At 47.7% G+C, this 22,211-nt stretch overlaps 1 protein-coding gene across 2 annotated transcripts; it reads right to left on the bottom strand.

Moving 5' to 3' along the window:
- Fcamr (Fc alpha and mu receptor) lies at nt 1-20,020 on the bottom strand. Of its 2 annotated transcripts, XM_078022724.1 has the most exons (8): nt 19,540-20,020; nt 17,093-17,216; nt 14,397-14,457; nt 12,892-13,035; nt 10,070-10,408; nt 7,681-8,920; nt 6,917-7,035; nt 1-6,358 (listed from the first exon to the last, which is right to left on the bottom strand). In XM_078022724.1, exons 2-8 carry the CDS (start codon nt 17,129-17,131, stop codon nt 6,177-6,179), a joined length of 2,124 nt encoding a protein of 707 aa, XP_077878850.1. In that variant the 5' UTR covers nt 17,132-17,216; nt 19,540-20,020; the 3' UTR covers nt 1-6,176. The 2 variants fall into 2 exon arrangements, with proteins under 2 accessions (XP_077878850.1, XP_077878851.1); XM_078022725.1 differs by lacking the exon at nt 12,892-13,035 and having other exon boundaries at nt 19,540-20,019.
- Between the last annotated feature and the right edge of the window lie 2,191 nt (nt 20,021-22,211).

Raw genomic sequence — 22,211 nt, forward strand, 5'->3', positions numbered from 1 at the left:
TTTCCTGACCCTTGCTGTGCATGGGCAGAAGCACAGCATTTATTCTTCTTATTCCAGTTCTGCCTTTTGGGTTGGGGGAGAAGAGCATGCAAGGGGGACTGTTGTTCTTCCTGCTGGCTAGCAAGTGTGGCCACTGTTTGGAAGCCTGCTGGGAGAGCCAGGGCTGGACTAGTCTAGCAGGTTTGGCTTGGACAAGTGTTTCGAGAGTTTCTGAACCTGGACTTATGCTTGAAGGCCCCAACCTTTTCCCGGAATGAGTCTTTCTGTTTTGGAGCAGGTGCAGGATGGGAGAGAACTATTTATAAAAAAGACTCCCTACAGGCCTGACTACTGGGTGATAGATAGTAGAGTGGTTTTCCAGGGTCATTCCTTAGGAGCTCAGAGTACGACATCTACAATCTGGTAGATTCTTGCCCCTAAGAGAATAATCAAAGGATGGCAAACTGGGTGGGGTGCAGGGAGAGGGTGAAAGAAGCGAAGAAGGCTATTGGCAGATTAGTGACTCCGATCTTTGAATAGCGTTGGACCTACTGGTCAAACACATGCAAGTGAAACTCTGATCTTTTTTCTCTCCCAAATGAATGTCCAAATCACCTCCTTTTCCTTGACTGCTCGCTGTGTCACTGCCCAGATGTTTAGCCCCTCAATTATTTTCCTTGCTCAGTTGACTCCCAACCACAGAGTGGAAACAATACTCCTTCTGGGGCCTGTGGGGTGGAAGGGTTGCCAGTGCTCTTTCTCATTCTGACTGGAAGAGGGGTGAAGGCAAAGGCTTGTGCCTCGGGGACTGGGTCCATCTTGCCCTGAGGAGGTTGTGATGGCCCAGGGAGCAGCAAAGCTGAGCACCGAAAAGCCTAGAAATGGAAAGTTGGCTGTGGCCCAGAAGATCTCTTGGTTCCCCTTTGGGGTTGGTTGCTGAGTCCCAAGGAACCTTTATTCTCTGGTTCTGAGTGGCAGGGACAAATGAGCAAACGTCTTCTGAAGTTAACAAACCACTCTCCTGCCCTTTCTGACCTCCACACCCTGGCTAGGGGAGGAGCAGAAGGAGGAAAAAATTTTTGGAGTAGACATCCAAAGTCAATAGGCAAGTGTCAGGTAACAGGGCCCAACCTCTCTCATAAGCCACTGGAGTCCCCCCAAAAGGCTGACTGTTTCCTTGTTCCTGGTCGGAGTCTGGCCTTTAGCCCAAGGTCTGCCTGGCAGGTAGACACTGGAAAACTGTCCATGTTATCCCCTGCAGCCTGTGCCCATCTAAGCCTCAGTGTTTCCATCTGTAGACGGGGAGTTCCTTTCTTCCTGGTGATATATACTGCAAGTAACTTCGACTTGTCTGTACTACACTGAAGGTGGTGGGTGAGGAGAGAGCTGGCCAATGGAAAGCCCAGTCTAGTTGCATTTGCTAAGCGGACAGCCCTTCCCATGCCAGGCCCTAAAGAAGCAAACTCTTTGATGCCCTATTTCTGAACTCTTGTCACAAGTGAATTGCAACATCTTTATGGCAATTTGGAAAACACTTTGGACTTGGTAGCCCTGGCTTTCTCCCTCCTCTCTAAAATACTCAGGGTTGGGGAGGTAGGAATTTGAAATTCAGGGAGAGAAGTGGCCTTTGTTTGACCTCCATGCTGAGAGCAGAACTGGTGGTTCTAGACACAGCAGGCAAATACATGGGGAGTGAAAACTAGGCCAGAGGTTGAAAAAGGCAGAACATAAAAATAGAGTCCAGATCCTAATCGGTGAACGTGTGTCTTTAGTGAGACCAGGAGGCAAACAGTGGCCGCTGGCCCGGTGACTCACTACTGGAAGTTCCACATGGCTCCAGAGGTCTAGGTGGGGTCCTGTGGGGCTAGCACGTCTCTGAGGCCCACCTGGGTTTCAGCTGACCCTGTGAAGAGTGGCAATGGGTGAAAGCTCATATTCTTGCAGTCAGTGAAGGGAGCAGGCTGGCCTGGGAGGGCCGGTGCCCATAAGCCACGTTGTGTCACTTAATGAAGAATGGATAGCAAGGTGACCAGAGAAAGTCCACTTCCTTCAGCATGGTCTGCATTCTCCAGTCCACGTTTGCCAAGTTCTCAGCCCTGTGTCTGTGCACCAAAGGGACATAACCAAATATGCCATGTCTACTTGGTTGAAGTGCGTGATAGATCTTTCTGTGACGGCACCTTCTTCTCTGTGTGACTGAGGATGCTGGTGAGCAGATTCTGCTTTTCTCAGACCATACGGGCCATTGGAGGAGGAGAAGCATCCCTCAAAGTGTCAGCAGAGGACAGCGAGAAGTTGGCTTAGGGTCAAGCATTTGCCTTGAGTAACCTTAGATGGACACTCCTATGGATCATTTCAAATCTGAGTTCTACTCGTAGAAATGCCAGCAAGCACCCCAGGGCTGGTGCCTGAATTTTTAGCTCTCAGGACTTTTTTTTTTTTTTTCTTTTTAATGCTTCAGTAGGCCAGGACAAGAATAAGCTACTTAGTGAGGAAAGAGAACAAATTACCAGAAAGGATTGTGCAAGCTAAAAGAAAGAAGCAAGCCTTTGGAACTCTAAGCAGGAAGAGACCTGAGCAGATGAACAGTCTGTAAATGCAAATGAGGAGAGAGGCAGATGGCACAGCAATCAAGGAGGAGTGGAGGTAGACCTGGTGTTCAAGTTTCAGGTTGCCCTTTCCCTGGTAGTGTAACTAATTAATTTCTCGGGGCCTCAGTTTTCTCATCTGTAAAATGGGAGCCAACACACCTTCCTTTCAGAAATGTCACATCAAATGTGACAGAAGGTGCTGTGTGGAGACACAGGAACGAGCAGCAGCAGAGCTAATAAGCAGGAGGAAGGGAGTGTCAGAGAGAGCTGTGCCTTGACCCAGGAAGCTGCTTGATCCTATGACAATCAGTGGCTTTCCTGCACTCTGTACTAGATATCCATATAGAGGTCTCCCTGATTATAGCCCAGTGGTTTCCCTGCCCCTCGTCTCAGTGGTGAGGACATTGTGCTACCAGGGAGATACTAGGAAATAAAAAGATAAAATCTCTGACCATATACCTAGTGGTATAGCTGGCTTGCTCCGTGTATTCTGTTTCAAGCCCTTTAAGAGAAACTCCTGACCCAGCTGCTCATCAGTTGAGCTATAAAGGAGAGCTGTGAACACTTGGGGCTACCCCGCTTCCTTCCCTCTATACTGTCCTCAGATCTTATCTCTGTCTCCTCAAATCTCCTGGCCCTGACATTGACCTTGGCTCTGCACTGGCTCTTTCTATGAGCTTGTACTGGCACCTTCCCCTGGTGTATCTCAGCTCTCTAGAACACTCTTACTCCTGGACACTCTCCTGGCTCTAGTCACTTGGCCAACTTGCTGGCTGGACGGGTCCCCTCCTGCCCTGAAGATAGGTAGATGAACAGGACATTCTAGCTGCTCAATTCTAGAGAGAAAGTACCAAAGCTGTTCAGAGGAAGGAAGGAGAGGGTGGCCAGGAAGCTCTTCATGAGGATCAGATCAGAGAGAGGCCAGGAGAGTCTCGGGTGATTTAATGGCTTAGTGCAGGGGTTGGCAAATTACAGTTCAAAGGCCAAATGCAGTCTGCCTTCTGTTTCTGTGAATAGGTTTCGGAGGAACCTAGCTGTGGTCATTGGCTTCTGTTACCTCTGGCTGCTTTGTGCTACTCAGGAAGAACTGAGCTGCTGCACAGGGACTGCAGAGCCTGCAAAGGCTAAAATATTTACTGTCTGAGTTTTTTTGTTTTTGTTTTTGTTTTTTTAACAGAAAAAGTCAACGGACCCCTGGTTCAGTGCTCTGGTCTTCCCTACAAGTGATCTGAGGAAGTCCAGTTTGGCGAGACTGCTTCTCTGAACAAGAGTCCAAGACACGTAATGTCCCACCCTCAAAACTATTTGCAATGTGTAAATAAGGTATACAAAAGGCTCTGATAATTCCTGCATAAAAGAATCTGTTGTTCTTTAACTTAATATTTCCCAAACTTCTTTGAACTGCTAAATCTTTTCCTTAGCACCTCCTAACATCCCGAGAAGCTGGTGTTCTGTGGCTGCCCCCAGAAAATGCTGTTTAGATATAAAGAACAGCCTGAATTTGCAGGGAAATGGATGGCACTAGAGCAGATTATGCTAAGTGAAGCTAGCCAATCCCTAAAAAACAAATACCAAATGTCTTGATATAATGAGAGCAACTAAGAACAGAGCAGGGAGGAAGAACAGGAAGAAAAGATTAACATTTAACAGAGACATGAGGTGGGAGGGAAAGGGAGAGAAAAGGGAAATTGCATGGAAATGGAGGGAGACCCTCATTGTTATACAAAATTACATATAAGAGGTTGTGAGGGGAATGGGAAAATAAACAAGGAGAGAAATGAATTACAGTAGATGGGGTAGAGAGAGAAGATGGGAGGGGAGGGGAGGGTGGATAGTAGAGGATAGGAAAGGTAGCAGAATACAACAGTTACTAATAGGGCATTATGTAAAAATGTGGATGTGTAACCGATGTGATTCTGCAATCTGTATTTGGGGTAAAAATGGGAGTTCATAACCCACTTGAATCTGATGTATGAAAGATGATATGTCAAGAGCTTTGTAATGTTGTGAACAACCAATTAAAAAAACAAAAGAACAGCCTGACTTCTTGACCCATCCCTGCCACCAATGAGTCAGGTGGCCTTGGCTGAATGATGCACCTGTCAGGGCCTGCTTTCTCACTGATTGAAGGGAAAGATGGTGTCTGTCCTGACTCTCTTACAGATTCTTCAGATAGGTCCCTAAGATAGCAGGCATGAAAGGTGTAGAGGGATGACTGTGGTCTTTGGGTGACTAGTTTTCTTTCTTCTATCACTTAGCAATGGGGACTAGGCCAAGGGCACGAGTTCTCTACTAGTCCTCACTTTGCTATCCATCACGAGGTGGGTTCACCCAGTGACTTGAAACAGGTGACTCCGTGACCAGGCCTCAGTTTCCTCACTTCTAAGCTGAGGGGTTTAGACTCAATCTTTAGGATTTATTAGCTTGGAAATTCTATGCTTCCATTCGGTTAAATGCCTGAACTTGCTACTTCTCTCTCACAAACTATGAAAACTGCATCTCTTTGGTTTCCTTGGTCCTGGACTAGGTGTGAGGAGGTACTGCTGAGGGATTTCTGATGCTGCTGACAGTTTAGGAGCCAGAGCCTTCTGAAAATGTCTACTTGACACTTCTCAACTTGATATTGCTAGCGCAGGAGGGGCAGGAAAAGAGCAGATGCAATTTCTAAAAAGACAGTGGGATCCAGGGTGGAGCAAAAGTTCCCCAACAGACACGAGGTAACATGGTCATCAGGCGGAATCCACATAAAATTCCTCTTTCGTCTCCTACCCTGTCCCCCAACACCATTTTCCAGCTTTGCCAACAGTCTGTGATATCAAGGATTTATAAGAAGTTGAACAAGAGGAGCTTTATAAAGATAAAAAATTACTAAAAAATACTTTCTTCCTCCATGAATTTAGGAAATTCCAGAAAGTCTTGGCTGAGTGAGAAGATCCATGACATAATGAGAATGGATCCAAAGAAGGACTGTGAGCGGAGGGGTGGATTTTCTTCCCTTTGGTCTCCTTGTAGAAACTACCTACCAATAGGGACATTTAGGGGACTCCCAAATGAAGTGATGGAGACACAGGGAGATTCAGAGTGCTGGCCTGGGTGTCTCTTCAGAGGCCACCTAGCCCCTCTCTTCCCTCAGCCAGTCACAGATATTTATGGGGGAGCCCACTGAGTTGGAAATTCTCTTGGGACATAGATGGATAAAACACAGTTACTTCCATAAAGCAGTTTAGACTGGGCATGAACAGACAGGACCTGGCATGCTTGAGTAGACTTAAATGTGAGCAGCAGACTGCATGCTAGCAGACAAGGGGGCACCCAGAGAGGGCTGGGGTGGTGGTAGAGAAGTTGCCACCCTCCATATTGGTTGGAAGCCTCTTACATTTTTAAACATGCAGGAGTTGGAATTCCACAGTTTTCCTAGGTGACCTCTTCCAGTGTCTAATGGGTCCTTTCTTGAAGCCTTCCTTGAGTCATTTGGCTACCTTTGGCTGTGGACAAGTCTTGACCTTCTAGGCCTAAGACAGTCAGTGCTCCTTCCCCAAGTGGACACCAGGGACTAAGGTCATGGACATGCTTGGTCTTGGTCTTCCTTCCATGGCACTGAGCCATTTATTTTTCCATTCCTGAGAGTCCTGGGTCCCTTTCTGGGGCCGTCGGACCTGCTTGGGTAGGAGAGTCACCCTGCAGTGTCTTTCTCTCCTCCTGCAGCAGATGAGCTGGTGAAAGGGTTGACTCCAGGAAATGTGTCATCTGAATCAGGGTGACCCTGGGTATTTTTTCTGCCTCCTGAGCTGCAAAGACACAGAGCAGGCTGTGAGGATTCTGGAGTGACCAGCACTGAGTTAATTGGATTCCTCACGGACCTTCTCAACCCACCACAAGTTTCTAAGAACTTCCCAAAACTTAGCAACTGAATTCCTCAGGACAACAGAAATTAGGCCAGGCCTTTGGGGGCCTGGCTTTGAGGATTTCAGCCTTCCTGCTTGCTCCCAGAAAATCTCACCCATTCTTCAACAGGTCTACACACCCAAAACACTCACTTTAGGAGTATTTAAACTTGGCACATGGCTGTGAGAATATCAGTAGGCCAGGCAGGAGGGTGGACATGCAGTTTGGCCCATGGCTGGGCTCCGTACTCTTGCCCTCTGCCCTTGGGGTTGCTTATGCCTCTGTTAGCAGAGGTCCTGCCAATCCCCAAAGAATGCCGCAGATGATTCAAACTAGAATTTAGCTTTACATCCAAAAGCCTGGCTACGACTCTAAACTGACCCAGGCCTGAGGTTATGTGGGAGGGGAGACAGGGACCAGGACCCTCTACCTAGCTTCAGCGCCACTTCAACTCAACTTACATGGTCCATTTCCTCGGAGCTTCCTTTGCAATAGGACCAGAGCCACAATCAGAAATGGGGCTAGCACAGTGCAGACTGGAGTCAGGATCTGAAAGCTGCTCTCCACCTCTGGAAAAGCACTGGAAGGGATGGGAAGAGGACAAGAGAGGAGAGGTTAGAGAGGACAGAGGGTTAAAGGGCCCACGCCCCTCATTTTACAGATAGAGAAAACAAGGCTGGCTGGTGGGCCCAGTTCCCATGGCTGGTTGGGAGCAGAGACGGGGTTGCTGCCTTTAAGTCTCAAACCCCAAATCCTTTGCCAAATTCCACCCTCCTGTGTGTGGCTGCACCGTGTTCCCTAGTGAGAAATGGGGCAATTGGGAGGAAGGACTCTGGGCTTGGCATTTGGCTCTGCCACAATCTTTCCTTTTGGCTTTGGCAAGTCACTTCCCCTCTCTGGAACTCCTGTTCCTCATCTTTAAAAAAAAAAAAAGTTCTAGAAATTTCCAACCTAAACATTGGATAGAATGTTCTAACATTTAGATTTTGCCTGCAAGCCATGGGAACATATTCAGGTAGCCCTCTCACCAGGGTTTTGCAAGGACCCTGAGTGGGGGAGGGTGTTGATGTTTCTGTCCCCTGCCCTTTACTGTCCCCTGCCCTTTACTGTCCCCTGCCCTTTACTGTCTTGCAGGTACAAAAGGGAGAGAAGAAAGAAGAGGGAGAGGGGCATGCCAGGATCGGGAGACATGGGGTCAAAATCAGAGGAGGGGCCTGGGGCTCACCTCTTCATGGAGGATTCCATGCCAGGGGGCTTTAGGGGGCCTGTTGCTGGAGCCTGACTTGGTGTTGCTTGGGGACCTGTTACTGGGGTCTGACTTGGCGTTGCTTGGGGACCTATTACTGGGGTCTGACTTGGCGTTGCTTGGGGACCTGTTGCAGGGGTCTGACTTGGTGTTGCTTGGGGACCTATTACTGGGGTCTGACTTGGTGTTGCTTGGGGACCTGTTGCAGGGGTCTGACTTGGTGTTGCTTGGGGACCTGTTGCAGGGGTCTGACTTGGTGTTGCTTGGGGACCTATTACTGGGGTCTGACTTGGCATTGCTTGGGGACCTGTTACTGGGGCCTGAGTTGGTGTTGCTTGGGGACCTGTTACTGGGGCCTGAGTTGGCATTGCAGGGGTCTGACTTGGCCTTGCTTGAGGACCCGTTGGGGCCTGGCTTGGTGTAGCTTGGGGACCTGTTGCAGGGGTCTGACTTGGTGTTGCTTGGGGATGTGTTACTGGGGTCTGACTTGGCGTTGCTTGGGGACCCGTTGCTGGAGCCTGACTTGGCGTTGCTTGGTGACCCCTGTCTCCCACAGTGCTGTGTAGGTCTCCATAAGTGCTTCCTTCCACAGATGCTGTCTCTGTGCTGGTGGTGCCCAAGGTCCACATGCCTGTAGGTGGGGTTGCTCCTTCAGTGGAGCCCAGGGCTTGTTGCTTAGAAACAGGTGTTGCTTCTCGGAGGGTTTCCTGGGCCAGCTGTTCTGAGACTGGGGCTGATGGCCTCATGGTTCCTGTGGTTCTCCTGGCTGCATCTGGCTCCGTCCTGACCCTGTCTGTTTCCTGCCCTGCCCTATCAGCCTCAGTAGTCCTCTCCTTCCCACTCTCGCTGGCCCTAGGTGTGTTCGTGACTAAGCTGTGGGTGCCCCACTCCTGAACACCTTCTGTTGTTTTGGACACACTTCTGGGTTTTGAAGCTGGATTCTCTGGAGCAGGGACTGTGGCCTTGATGGACCCCTCTGCCCCACTGCCTGTCTCCAGAGCTTCTTCCCAGGCTGTAGCAGGGGTTTGTCTTCCCTTCGCTGGAGCTGTGATTTTGCTGGTTCCTGAAGTTGAAGTAACTCTGTCCCATTCTGTCCCCTGTCCTAGAGTGTGGGTGGCTCCTGGGGTCCATCTGTTGGATGCTGGAGATCCTGTCCCAAAGGATGTCGTGACTAGCTCACCAGCAGCTGAAGTGGCTGTGGGGATGGTTTCAGAAGGGCCTGTGTGAACAGCAGAGAGGGACACATTGGGAGGCTATCCAGGGCACCAACTAGATTTAGCAAAGATCACTGGGTTTAAAATATTTGCTAAACAGCATGCAGCCTCACTCAGAGGTGCAGTCTTTGACCCATATGTTGGATACAATAGAGAGGTGGGAATCCCAGGTGTATCCTCTAGACCCTTGCAAATTCCTAGCTCCTTCTCCCAGGCACACATATTCTCTATCCAGCTGCCCAAGTCCCAGGTGCTGCCCTTACCGCAGAGGTGCACAGACCATTAGGTACTGCTCTTCAGAAAAGGAAGAAAGAAACACAGGTTCCTGCAGAGCAGCCTGGTGCAGCAGATGGGTGGAGAGCAGCTGCCCAGGAACCACATCTGCTCCCCTTGCTGGTGCTCCTGACCTGCGGCCTCCAGCACAGAGTGGCTCTCATGGTCTCGTGGCCCTCCCTCTCACTCTGGAACCTGCCACAGAGGTCTGGGCTTGGGAGCTGTCAAATGCCTGCTGAGAGGCTCAGCAAGGGTCTGTCACAGGAGAGCCCAATCCCAGTTCTTCTGTCCTGTCTGTCACAATTCCTCTGTAGTACTGGCCCCTTTTGCATGTCTGAACACAGAAGTCTCAGGACCCCAAGAAGCCACATTTTCTAATTCACTGCCTGTTCAGAACCATCTCCAAAATACATTTTCCACAGCATTGGGGCAGGGGGCAGGGATAGGGTGGGAGAGCTCATGTGCATTCTATTGGAAGGTTTTTCCTAATATCTACCTTTTTTGTTGGTGGTGAACCCAGGGGTGCTTAACCACTGAGCCCCATCCCTAGCCCTTTATTTGTATTTTATTTAGAGACAGGGTCTTGCTGAGTTGCTTAGGGCCTTGCTAAGTTTCTGAGACTGGCTTTGAACTTGCGATCCTCCTGCCTGAGCCTCCTAAGCTTCTAGGATGCAGGTGTGTACCACCGCGCTCAGCTATCTACCTTCTTTCTAAAGGCAAGTTCCTTCTGAAATGAAAGGCTACCTCTGAGAGTCTTGACCTGCCCAATCTTTCCTCAGTGTTCTCCAAAGGTTTAAGCCTCGCTCGCTGTGCCTGGGTCTTCTCTTGCTCCTTCCTAGCTCAGCCTTCACCACATGAGGCTCATCAAACATGGCTCATACCTACAGAGACGGTCAGATTCATGTTCAAGAACAGCCTGTTGTTTCCGTCTCCGATGCCACAACGGTACTGTCCCACATCATTCAGGGACAGTTGGGACAGCCTCACCACAAACAAGCTGCTCTGTGGGAAGTCTGCTAGAGTCGCACGACCCTGGTAGTCACGGTGAGTGTAGTGGTTGCTGGACACAATTGTTTGGCAGATCCTCGTTGGCAGCTGCAGACGGCACCAGTACTTCCTCTGGTGCCTGTTGGCTGACGAGGGGGTGTAATGGCACTGGATGGTGACAGCTCCCCCAGGTTTCCCAGCTACCAGCTTCGGGCCCTTCAATGTATTTGCAGCTGCAGGCAGAGAAAAAAGTCAAAGGGGAGGAAGCGGGTGAGGAGAGTCGCTGTTGGGGGAGTTTTAAGCTCAAATGCTACTAAAATAGATCACAGGGAGAGTGGAGCAGAGTCAATACAGAAATGGAAGAGCTTAGCCATTGGGGAAGCAGGAGTTACCCCCAAGATGTGGAATGCATCTGTACCCAAGGCCCCAGCTGGAAGATGAAAACACAGTGAGAATCTTACTCACTGCTTAGCTAACACTGATCACATGCTGGGTCTCCTTAACCAGTCCACCTGGGTTCATTCCATGCGCTCCAGGACAGATGTTTGAAAAGATGCCATCTAAGCTCATCTAAGAGGGCTGGGGCAGCATTGACACAGGGGTCCCATTTGCATGGAATGTAAAGATACGAAATGATGAGAAAATATCAGTGTGCTTTTCTTCTAAAAAGAGAGTGTGCCCTGAAACACAGGAATCCTGCTCTGCTTGGTGGGTACCTCTCTGGATTACAGCTGCAGAATTTTTCACACTGGCTATTTCTCTGCACAAGCAGGAATGACCAAGTGCCACTGTGAAAGGACAGAAGAGTCTACCGTGAAGGTCGCCTTTGGCAATAAGCCTAAAGGCAATTCCTAGGCGAACCACAGTGTAACGGTTGCTGAGTGACTTTAATTTGATAAGGTGCTAGCAGAAACAAAGTTTATTCTTTCTCTCGCTGCCTCTTTGTACTATCTCTGTGGATTTCTTTGCTCCTTGATAAAATCTCAGGCATAGTAGTCATTGTCTAGTAGCTTTAATTTTCTCTCTTGGGTAATAAAAGTCCAATCTAGTGTGAAATGACATATCCAGCCCAGTACAATAAAAGGCTGCAGTGGCAGTCTCGTGCAAAGTTTTCCTTTCTCTCAGCTGGGTTTAGAGGCCTTCCATGGAGGAGGGGGACAAATTGGGGTCCCTTGTTTTGCTCCCTCCTTCCTCTGTTCAAACCTGCTCTCTGTGGCCTCTCCACGGCTGGGCACGGAAGAGAGGGGACAAGTGAAAGAGACAGGCATCATCTGCCCTTAGTTCTTTCTGCACATGGCAAATGTCCAAAACTGTCTGTCTGTCTCTCTCTCTCTCTTACTCTCTCTCACTCTTTTTTTTTCTTTTGCCACTCAGATATCTTTTTGGTCGCTTTGGTGGTTGATCCCTCCTTGTGAGACCAGCTTTTCCTCTGCTAACCTTTTTTTTTGGATACTGGCAACCACCCTGTGACTTTTGGCCATCTGCCCCTCCTTTTGTGGTCACAGTGTCTTCTGGGTAGACCTTTCAATGGAGGCCCATTTGGTCACAGTGAGCATACCTTTGTCCTGCTGTCAAAGGAAATCTGGGACATATGGATGGCTTTCTAGAAGTTCCTTCTCTTATTTGGCTTACACTGGGGTCATAGCAGGTGGAAGGGACCCAGCACACTGGCAACTCTTTCCAAAACAGCTCCTCTGCCCTCTGAGGAGTGTTCTTTGGCTTGGGTGGCTGTATGGGGGGCTATCACTGGGAGCAGGTGTACGTTCTGTTTCTGCAGTCCTGCAAGGAGGCTCGGCATCTTGCTTTAGCATGTGGGTACCTGGCAATTTGTTCTATGTCCTTAGGGTCTCTGAAGCCAAGAAAGTTCTGTTTAATATTCTATTGCCAGGAACAGATAAATAATTTGTGGGTCTCAGTGCAAAATTAAACTGTAAAACCCCTTTTTCGAAAGTTACTAAGAATTTCTAGATGATCACAGCAGCAAATTAAGCCAAGTTCTGGGTCCCTGTACATGAGCTGACTCTATTATATGTGCTTAGGTCTAATCACAAGAAGAGTAGAGGTTATACAAGCTACATTGTATTAATTCTCACTGTAAATTTTACTAAACAGCCTACCCAACCATGCACTGATGACAACATTAAATGTTAACTTTTATTAAAGGTAAGACTATTTACTATTACAAACAAGGACCAGCAATGATGCTTTGATAAAGCGTTCAGGAATTCTTCTGATCTACATGTGGCACATTTGAGAGGAGCACTGTTCCGTTAATCAGCAGAGTGGGGAGGTCTGACTTAGCAGTAGAAAACCGAATAAGAATCCTAAATCAACTCTTGCTATGCTCATTTTTTTTCAAATTAATTTGTAAGTAAAGAACCAATACCTTAAGAACTCATATGGTAGCTTACTGATCAGTAGCTCTTGGTTTTATATTATGATTAACGGATTATTGGGGGAATTTTATATTAGTCATCTGTGAGAATATCACCTGTGAGAATTAAAGAATGGGCTACCACTTTAGGATCCTGACGGCTCTGACACCATTCTTTACCCTTGGTGTGGGTGGGTGCTCCTGGCTCTCACCCACCCATCATTACCTGTTGCTCTGGCCTCTCTTAGGGAGGGCTGAGTGAGGCCTGCAGTTGGAGGGACTTGAGCCAGACTTGGTGTTAGAAAGGTCTATGGCAGTACTAAGGGAGAGGAGGGGCTGTACCTGCCAAGGAACTCTCCTCCCGCCAGCAGAAGGGTGAGGAAGACAAGAATGTTTCCATGATGCAGAGGTGGGTGCCAGAGGGGAGAAAGTTGTCCTGCAGCCATCTGAGATGGGATCCTCTGTGTGAAGGGGCCAAAGAAGAACCTGGGCAAAGGGAGGGAGCTGAACCATCAGCTCCAAGTGTCCACAAAGTCACCCACAAAGGGAAGAGGTGGGAAGAGCAGCCAGCTCTGAACCCCAACCTGGCAATCCCATCGGTTAAGAGCTGCCAGCTCATGCCTCTCCTCTCTCTCCCATTGCTCTGACCCCACCGGGATCCCAAGTGTCAGGGAAGGGAGAAAGGTAGCAACCACACCCCCTTCCTGGTCTGCAGGGCTTTGTGCGGGATGGGGTGGGGGGATAAAGGGTAACTCTCTGAACACAGATTAAGGCACTAACCAAAATATTTAGCTGGACACTAAAAGTGATCACAATTAGAACACTTGACACTTAGTAACTAATTTCTAACTGTTCACTATGTTAGCAGAAAAATCATGAGCCTGCTGGATTGGGGGCAGAGGAAGCCTGCTTTTATTGAAAAAAATTAAAGGAGACAGTGGAATACTAAAATAAGGAGGTGGTGTGATCATATAATACAGAGAGTACCTAGTCAAATATGGGCTGCCTTTGATTTTTTAATACTTTGATTTGTTCACAAACCAGACATGGTTAATCCTTTTTGGTATTATCATAGCATTTCCATTCACTTACTAATTAATTTCTAAGCTTCCACTTGGAAGTAGAATTTAGGTAGTAGACATTCTAGGCACATACTGTAGTCCTCAGTGTCTCCCCAGTACCATAAAATCCAGATGCCACTGGAGATCGGGACATTGATTATCTGAACCCGACATGAAGCTGGTCAGCCTCACCACATGAGCCTGCAGGGACCTGTAGGGCAGGGATCCCATCTCTCATTTCTCTGTCCCCAGTGCCTGGCACATAGTCAGATCTTCACAAGTAAGAGTAAAACAAGTAAGTAAATGAATACGAGATGACTTTTATTCAGATGTAGTTTCTTTGTAGACTCTGAGCTTTTAAGAGGAGGGAAGTATCTTCATTTTTATGACCTTAGTGCTGGGCCCTGCAATTTGGAGTTTATAGAATGAGTGGGTAAAGAAGCCTCGCTATATTTCTGTCTTGTTTACACCCTGGAACTTTTAACTTGAAAGTGGAGCTGACTTTGGATCACCAGCTCAAAGGAAAGAGAGCAGAGAACCAGAACAATGAGTAGCAGAGCAAATGTCCCAAGTTCTGCCACAGGAGCGCTCACCTCTCTTATTTCCCCAGCCCAGATCTGACCACTCCCGGGCTCCACTGCATGGCCCAAGGACCCAGGACAGAAAGCTATGAATGTGCCTCAACGGTGCAGAATTCCACTGCGTTGCCCTCCAAGAATCTCTGCAGCCTGTAAGGCTCTGGTCTGGTTATGTAAGCCCTGAATTTGGACTGTGTTTGAGACTCACCTTGTAGCAGGCACAGTAGGAGGAGGAGGGGCATTTTCCATCCTGCCCCCTGGTGGATGACCTGCAAAAAAACCACTATTAATGGAAAGAGGCCTGAGGGGAGGCAAATGGGAAGCTGGGTGAGCAGCCCTGGGGATGAGCACCTTCTGCTTTTGGGACCTCTGTTGGCTCAGAGAAGGGGCTGGGGTGGCTACATCCAAGAACAAAACAAGACTGCCCTGATTGACTCTGTCCTCATACTCCTGATCACACACATGGGTCATTGGCACCACCGTGAAGTGTCCCTTACCTTTAGCTCTGTGGGTTCAGAAGACATCCAACTCTGTCTCTAGGAGACCAGCTCCAGCACCCACTTGCTGATACCAAGCTATGAATTTGGATGGAGCGCGTAGAATGGAAAGAGTGCATGCTTGAAGTTGGACCTTAGTTGGAATGGCAGGGCCTTGGAAAAGGTAGTCTCAGGGCTCCATGCCCCCCCCCCCCAAATATATATGCTTAGGATTGTGAGGACAGAGTCATCCCTGCACACGGGAATGAGGGAATCTGTGTGGGGTCATTGTACAACATAGCTAGGAGTGGCGGGTGCTGCGCCTGAGGGTGTAGAGAATTCCCCTTGGCTCTTGCCTTCCTCCTTGCAGAGGGGAATTGGTTCCTTCAGGGGTCGTCTGCTTCACTGCTAGTGTGCATACAGTAAGAAGGAGCTAAAGGTTAAACCGCAGGCCAAGCTGCTGTCGGCACTAGGGTGCCACTGTATTTCTCCTTCACAGCTTCTAGAAGACCCTCTCTGTCCCCTGGTCTACAGGGATCTCCCTGTTCTGGTCTCTCCCATTGCCTGGGGATCTCCTGGGGTGCAGGGCTATCTCATTCCTCTACCTTCAGGCTCTGAAACAGGATTGGGCACAGGTAGGTGTGCAATGCACAGCTCTTGTGCACAAGGACCCGCCACTCTTGATGGCACTATAAAGGCTATCTCTCAATGGCTTTCTACTGCTTGCAGATTGAAAAGAGAGATTTTACATTATACTTCTTTTGTATTCTCCAGGGTATTTGTAGATGCATTTGATTAATTACAAATCTGCTTTTTAAATCCTGTCTACTGCCTGCAGTTCCTGGGACCTATAGTTGGCCCCTGTCTGTCCCTTTCTGCTCTAACACGTACTTCACTGATACTGAGAAGGTGCTCTTGGGTTATGGGTGTAGCTCACTGGAAGAGCGCTTGCCTAACATGTGTGAGGCACTGGGTTCTATCCTTAGCACCACATAAAAATAAATAAATGAAATAAAGGTACTGTGTCATCTACAACTTAATAAAAAAAAATTCAGAATCTTAAAAAAAAAAAAAAAAGATATTCACAGCCAATGGTTTGACCCCCAACTAGACTAACCGTGTGAAGCCATTGGCCAGTTTGGGACAAAGGCTATGCAGGGGGCAATTGAAAGGAGGAGAAAAGGGAAAGGAAGGAAAAGAAAAAAGAAGAGGAAAAAGGGGAAGAGGAGAGGAAGGGTAGGAGGAGAAAGGAGAAGGGAAAACAGCGGAGAGGAGGAGAGAAAAACCTAGACAGAGCCTGTAGGATGGGCCTGTAGCTGCTGCTTGTCACCTGTGTGGCCTCCCAGTCACCTTCACCAAGGCCTTTGGCTGCCCTATGGGCTGCCCCAAGAGTGGCCAGATTCTGAAAAGCCTCCAGGCTCCTCACACCCCAGACCCTTGCCTTCAGTGAGTCCCCTATCTCAGGTCCCGCCATGGCAGTCCTAGCCTCTCCCTGCCTCACCCAGCTTCCTGCCCTCCCAGGGTGCACCTGCATCTAATCCTTAATTTGATTAATATTCACCAAGTCCAGGCTACCTCTGGGGACGGCACCCAGACTCCCCTGGGCTAGTTTTTCTTTAGTGCTAAGTCCTAACACAGCACACACTGAGGCCAAAGTCTCTGCCCTGTGGTGCCCAGTTCCCCTGAAGCCCATGGTGCAGCAATCTCTGGGCTTCAGGGGTGAAATCTGCCTCCTTGGGGCAATGAGGAAGCACAGTGTGAGATAAAATGGCTCCAGAAGGTTATCAGCCTTGATTGGGGCCAGGAAGGATATCATTCAACGGAATGCTTCCAAGTTACCTTCCCCACCAGTGACCTTCAGGAATCCTTTCTTCCTGAACAGGGAGCTCCAGTTCAGTGGCCTGGCCTAAAGGCTCACTGTGCTTTGGGGGTTAAGGCCCCATGGGGGAACCCTCTGGTCCTCCTACTGGGCAACAAGGCCACTTCATCTCCTGCTCAGGCTGGTGATTGCCTTCCTGGTTCCCAACTACTCCTGAGCCCTGCTTCTTTTCTACCCCAAACCCAAGCAGACAAGAAGGGCAGGGCTAGGGTGGTACACAGGGAAGAGCACAGGATCCGGATTCAGGAGATTCTATTCTGGCTGAGGCTGATGCAATGACCATGGTCTTGACTTTGACTAATGCTGCATTCCTTGCAACTATAAAAGAAGAGTTTTGCCTCTATGATCCCCATGCTGCTTGTTTCTAATGCTTACTTGTGTGTTTCCCACAGGTTTTAAAGAACCATGTGCTCTGCTGGGGCCTAGCAGAAGAGTAGGAGGGAGATGCTGGAAGGAGCCCACCTGCTGCTCTGGGAAAGGCACTGGGGGTATGTGTGATACCCCGTTCAGGGCAAGACCCCCATCTCCAGGAGGAAAATCTCATCTCACCTTTTGTTCTCTAGGCTTCCTTGGGGCTTCTCCATCCATCTCAGTACAGAAGCAAGATTTGCTTGGACTTTTCTTTGTATCTGTAGGAAATGTTGGCGTTTGCAGGTCTTCTAGGTGTTTATACCTGGAGAAAGAGAAGGCAGCGTGGTGAGTTGGCAGAAGCTAGAGCTGGTGCTAGAAGACTGGGGTACACGAGACAGCTCTGTCACTCACATCAAGGCCAGTTCGGGTCCTTGCTGTCCTTACTTACTCCTGCACAACTTTTCCAGGGCTGGTGACGGGAGCTTCAAGGAAACCGCCCGGATCTGCATTCTCCCTTCTCTGTGTCCCCTCCAGCATGGGGTCCCAGACTTTTTATCTGACCCGCTCAGGATCTCCAGAGTAAGTGATGTGACAACCCATGTGGGAGACGAAGGACACTTTAAAACTCAGGAGAGGAATTCCCCTGCCGTCTGGCAGCTGTGCCCTCCAGCTGACCTGGCCCCTCTGATTCCCCAGGAGAAGCCATATGGGCAGTTTGGTCACTGACTGCCGTTCAACCCCATGGCCTGGGGGTTATTAATCCATGTCTTGGACAAAAAAACACCAATGCAGTAAAGGAGACAGTCTTCTTAGGAAGAGGACAAGGGCATCCGTTTGGATAAGCCAAACGGATGACACACCTAAAAAACACCCAGTATTCCCCTCTGGAAAACAGTTTATGGGGGTTCTTTTCTTTGTAAAAGACATGATCTTCCTAACTCTGTTGGCCTTGAACTGGCACAGCCCAAGAACTCAACAGATAGGGGGCTTCAAGGAATGGAGGTGCTGTGGATTGTAGTTAAAACCCTCACCAGGACCCCTAATATCCCTGGGCCAATGAAAAAGGCCCTTTCTTCCCTGAAAATTGATTCAGATAGTACATGATTATAACTGTCAATGGCTGCACATATTCTCTGTGCACTCCCCATTCCAGGCTTGAAAATAGGTAGGAATGGAGTCACTGAAAGCTGTTGGAGAAGAATAGAGACAACTTCAAGGAATACTCAGAGTATGACTGAGCACAGTTTTGTGCATGTGTGTGTGCTGGTGACTGCTATCTCAGGCCTTGATCAGCAGCTCCAGGCCTAGAGTCCCAGATCTTCAACCCCACCTATGTTAGAATATGTGAAAGGCCTCCCTTCAGAAACGATACCCTTGAGCAGTGCACAACCTAAAGAACTACATGCCAACCCTGTCTTCAGAGGCTCATCTCCAGAACTTAATGATACTCTCAAGCAGGTGGTAGACAGGTAGCTAATGCCTGTCTATATTTTCCCCTCTCAGCTCCTTAGGGAGCAGTATTATACCATTTTGGATCTCACAGACTCTGGAGTTACTTTCCCTTCTTGCCAAGTTTATATGGGAAAGTGATAGAGTCAGGTTACTTATTCTCTTTAAATCTTGTTTCTTAATCTGTTAAGCAGGAAATAATAATATCTACCTCATAAAGATATTATGTGACACAAATGCAATCCATGTAACTCAAATTTACTACTAGCAAGTAGTAAATTCTCAGAAAACATAAACTGATAATATTATTAACTTAGTTTATAGCAAGAGGAAACAGATGTCTTACAATGATCAAACCTTCAAAAAAAATCTCTTGGAGGTTTTTGCCTATTTAGGATTTTAATTCTCTCTCTCTCTTTCATTTTGTATTCTTAAGCATATATTTTTCTATTTTATCTACTTTTCAACACTTTGAAGACTTTTTTTTATTATCACTAGAGACGTAAATTACAGTAAAGCTCAGTAAGTTGTAATACACTGGACCTCTTTCACGGCAACATCCTGAGCTATGATGTCCCTTCTCTGAAACTCTAGGGGAGAAAACTCACTGACTCACTGGTTGCCTCTTCTGGGGATGTACCCGAATTGTCTTGTCCAGTACAAGGCTACTGGGGGCTTTTCCATCGGTTTATGATACTGTGACCTTCTGAACTTAGGACCCAGACTTTGAATCAGGCTCAATAGCACTTTGACCAAATGCCAAATCTGGGGAGAACTTTATCCATTCCCTCTTCATCCCTCCAACCTCCAACCCCTCAATCCCAGTGTTAGTAAAGGACTGTATTTGCTAAACACACCCACCAGAGTAAAAATCAGCAAACAAAAAGCTAGCCCAAGCAAGGAAAGCTACTTGTGCTATAAAACAATCCCTTTCATCTCCCTCTGAAGCGTGTTTTCTAATGTATGTGGAGAGCAATGAACAGAGGTGTTTGTGCACTCATGGGGCTCATCCCGTTTGTTCCTCTTCCTGAGTAGTCACATTATTACCAAGTTTTCTGCTCCCCATGCCCACTGTGCCAGCTTTTTTTTCTATCCTTGTTATCTGCTGGTTAACATATCTTCCCTTGCACTTGGCCTTCAAGTATTCTGATTAGAACACTAAGTGTTAAAGAACACAGAGTTTACAAAAGGCTCACCTCACTGCAGTCCTTGATCACTTACTGAGAAATCCACAAAGGAAGTTGAACTATGAAACTTGTCACTCCTCCAAATGACAACAGACATAAAAAGTATTTGTATAGCACAAATAATCATTTTATAATGGCATTTAGCTGGTTTTTACAACCTCCACCATCATTTAGCTGATTGCAAAGCTTGTGATCCAGCAATATTCAACCCCCAAACACAGGAGGCATTCCAAAGGCAGTTAGAGAGTGCTGAGACAGGTTACATTCTTGTGCAGACTGCTGGCAAAGTGCAAAGAATCCTGGGAGATCATTTCTTAGATGCGGGTGTAATAGCCAAAATCCTTAGCTGTAGCTCATGTCAGCATGTTGCTAATGGATCGTTGTAGGAAAGCGTGGTCAACAGCTCTTGGCATAATCTTTCTGGAGTGACTTGATTCTGGGGATTGAAGTGAACATGTTTCTTACTGGTTGAGATTATGTGCTATTTAGAATAGATCTTACCCTGTGATAATGACTATGGTCCTTGCTGCATGGAAAGCGCCCAAAATAGTTAATTTACCAATAATTAACTTGTTGGCCTCCTGAAGGAATGGACTATGTGGGGGATCCAGTATTCATCTCTGTTGTTGGCAGATATTTGAGAGCCACTGTGGCTTTAGGCTGGGGGTGGCTCAGTGGTAGAGCGCTGGCCTAGCAGGCCTGAGGCCCTGGGTTCTATCCCTAGCACCTCAAGCAAACAAATACAAACAGCAGCTAATGCAACCTTGGTCAGTTAGTTGGGCCCACGTACAGCCTCCATTTCTCTGACTGAGACCCCTTCCCTCATATGTCCTTTGTGCCAGCACCAGGGTGGCCAATGGCTGAAGCCAGCTGATGTCAGATGGCCAAGCCACTCTGCCTACTTGGGAGTCTAGTGTCTCTTCTGCAGTGGAGTCTCTGAAAAGTCACTGGAATATGCTACAAAGACCTTCACCCATCTTTCCCACTTCCTTGTCCACTCATGTGCTTCTACCCTAGTCTTTCACTCTTGCTCCATATAGACCTCTGTGCATATTCTAACATTAGGCTATTTTTCCTCTCTCACAAACCAAATCACAAGGTACACTGTCCAAGCCTCTGTCCATTGGAAAGAACCACTCTGGCTTGCCACAGTCCTTCAAGGCCACTCTTACTGTTCCATTCCAACCTGAACCTGTGTACCAAACCAGCTAACCTATGGATTAAGCTTGGGGTTTTTCCTTTTCTACCATCTACTCTGTTATAAAGTGTCCTCCTAGTGGCCCCTATGACACAAAGGAGGGACATTGTGTCACTGTGGTAGTCATGGGAGTCTGGGCTACTTGCTCATGCAGCCTGCTTGTGCTCTCAGGTCCTCGTACATCTCAGATGTAACCCTTAAAATATGATGTATTGCTGCCAGGCCTGGTTATCCTAACTCTTAGTAGGTATACTAGCTCTCAACTCATGATGGGCAGCTTCAGATGCCCATTGTGTCCTGGGCTCAGGAATTGTGTTTTTGTGGGACCCAGTTTCATACCAGGAGTTGTTTTGCAAAAAGCATACGATTCTCCTCTGCAAATGGCATGGCCTTGCAAAAGAACCACAGAGGACCAGGAAACTAGGCTGTGATTCTCTCTCTGGGGCTGCTGTAGCTTCACATAGCATCTTTATCCACCATGTATAGCTTCAATAATAAGTGACTGCTTAAGGCTCAACTGGGATCTGCTACTAAGCCTTTTCCTGCTCTAGTATCATTCCGAGGTAGAAGCCTTTCATTTCACTAGCTGCATAGGCCAAATTAGTGTTCCCATGTGTGGATTCTGCTGTGTCCTGAATCACAGAGGTCTACTAGGTATGTTGCTTCTTTCATTGTAGTAGAAGTATAGATGGGATGTTTTGTCTTTTACCTTGGAGAAAATTTCCTATTAGGCCCTTGAGAATAGGACCCCTAAAACTATTCATTGTAGGTTTGCCTCCCATCCTCTGAGCCACATGCAGCTTATGAAGGCTCAAGTATGCCTCCAATATGCTAGCCAGTACTTGCTCATGTGGCCTAAGTAGCATAATATCATCAGATAATAGATCAATGTCACATTCTTCAGGCTGTCTAACTGATTTAGATTCTTTTGGACTATTTGTGACAGGACAGGGGAGTTTCATAGACTTAGGATGGAACTGCAAATGTATGTTGTTATTCATCTCTATGGATGCAAGTGGGCTCTAATCCTCTTCTCTGAAAAGGATGGCAGAGAATGCATCTCATGCACCGGAAGCCATGTCAATCTGCTCAGAGCAAATAAATAGACGCAGTGGCTGGAATTGGGGCTGCTATGTGGTTGAGTTTGTGGTCATTTACTGTCATTGTTCAGGGTGCACTTGTTTTCTGCAGGGGCCAGCTATTGCATTAAATAGAAATATTATGGAAACTGTCATTTTTATATCCTTTAGATCCTTAAGGGTGGTATTATATCCAGAATTACTTTGGCCATACAATATTGTTGTATATTACCTATCTTGGCTAGAGATGGGGAAGTTCAAAGGCTTCACTTGGCCCCACTATCATAGATCTTAACTCACAGGCCTAGCACCCAATGACCCAACTGATGATTATATCAACCCCAATCATACATTCAGAGACTGGAGAACTAACCACTGGGTGTGAGCTGGACTTTTTTTGTTAC

This window comes from Ictidomys tridecemlineatus, chromosome 10, assembly GCF_052094955.1.
Source record: "Ictidomys tridecemlineatus isolate mIctTri1 chromosome 10, mIctTri1.hap1, whole genome shotgun sequence".
Lineage (NCBI taxonomy): Eukaryota > Metazoa > Chordata > Mammalia > Rodentia > Sciuridae > Ictidomys > Ictidomys tridecemlineatus.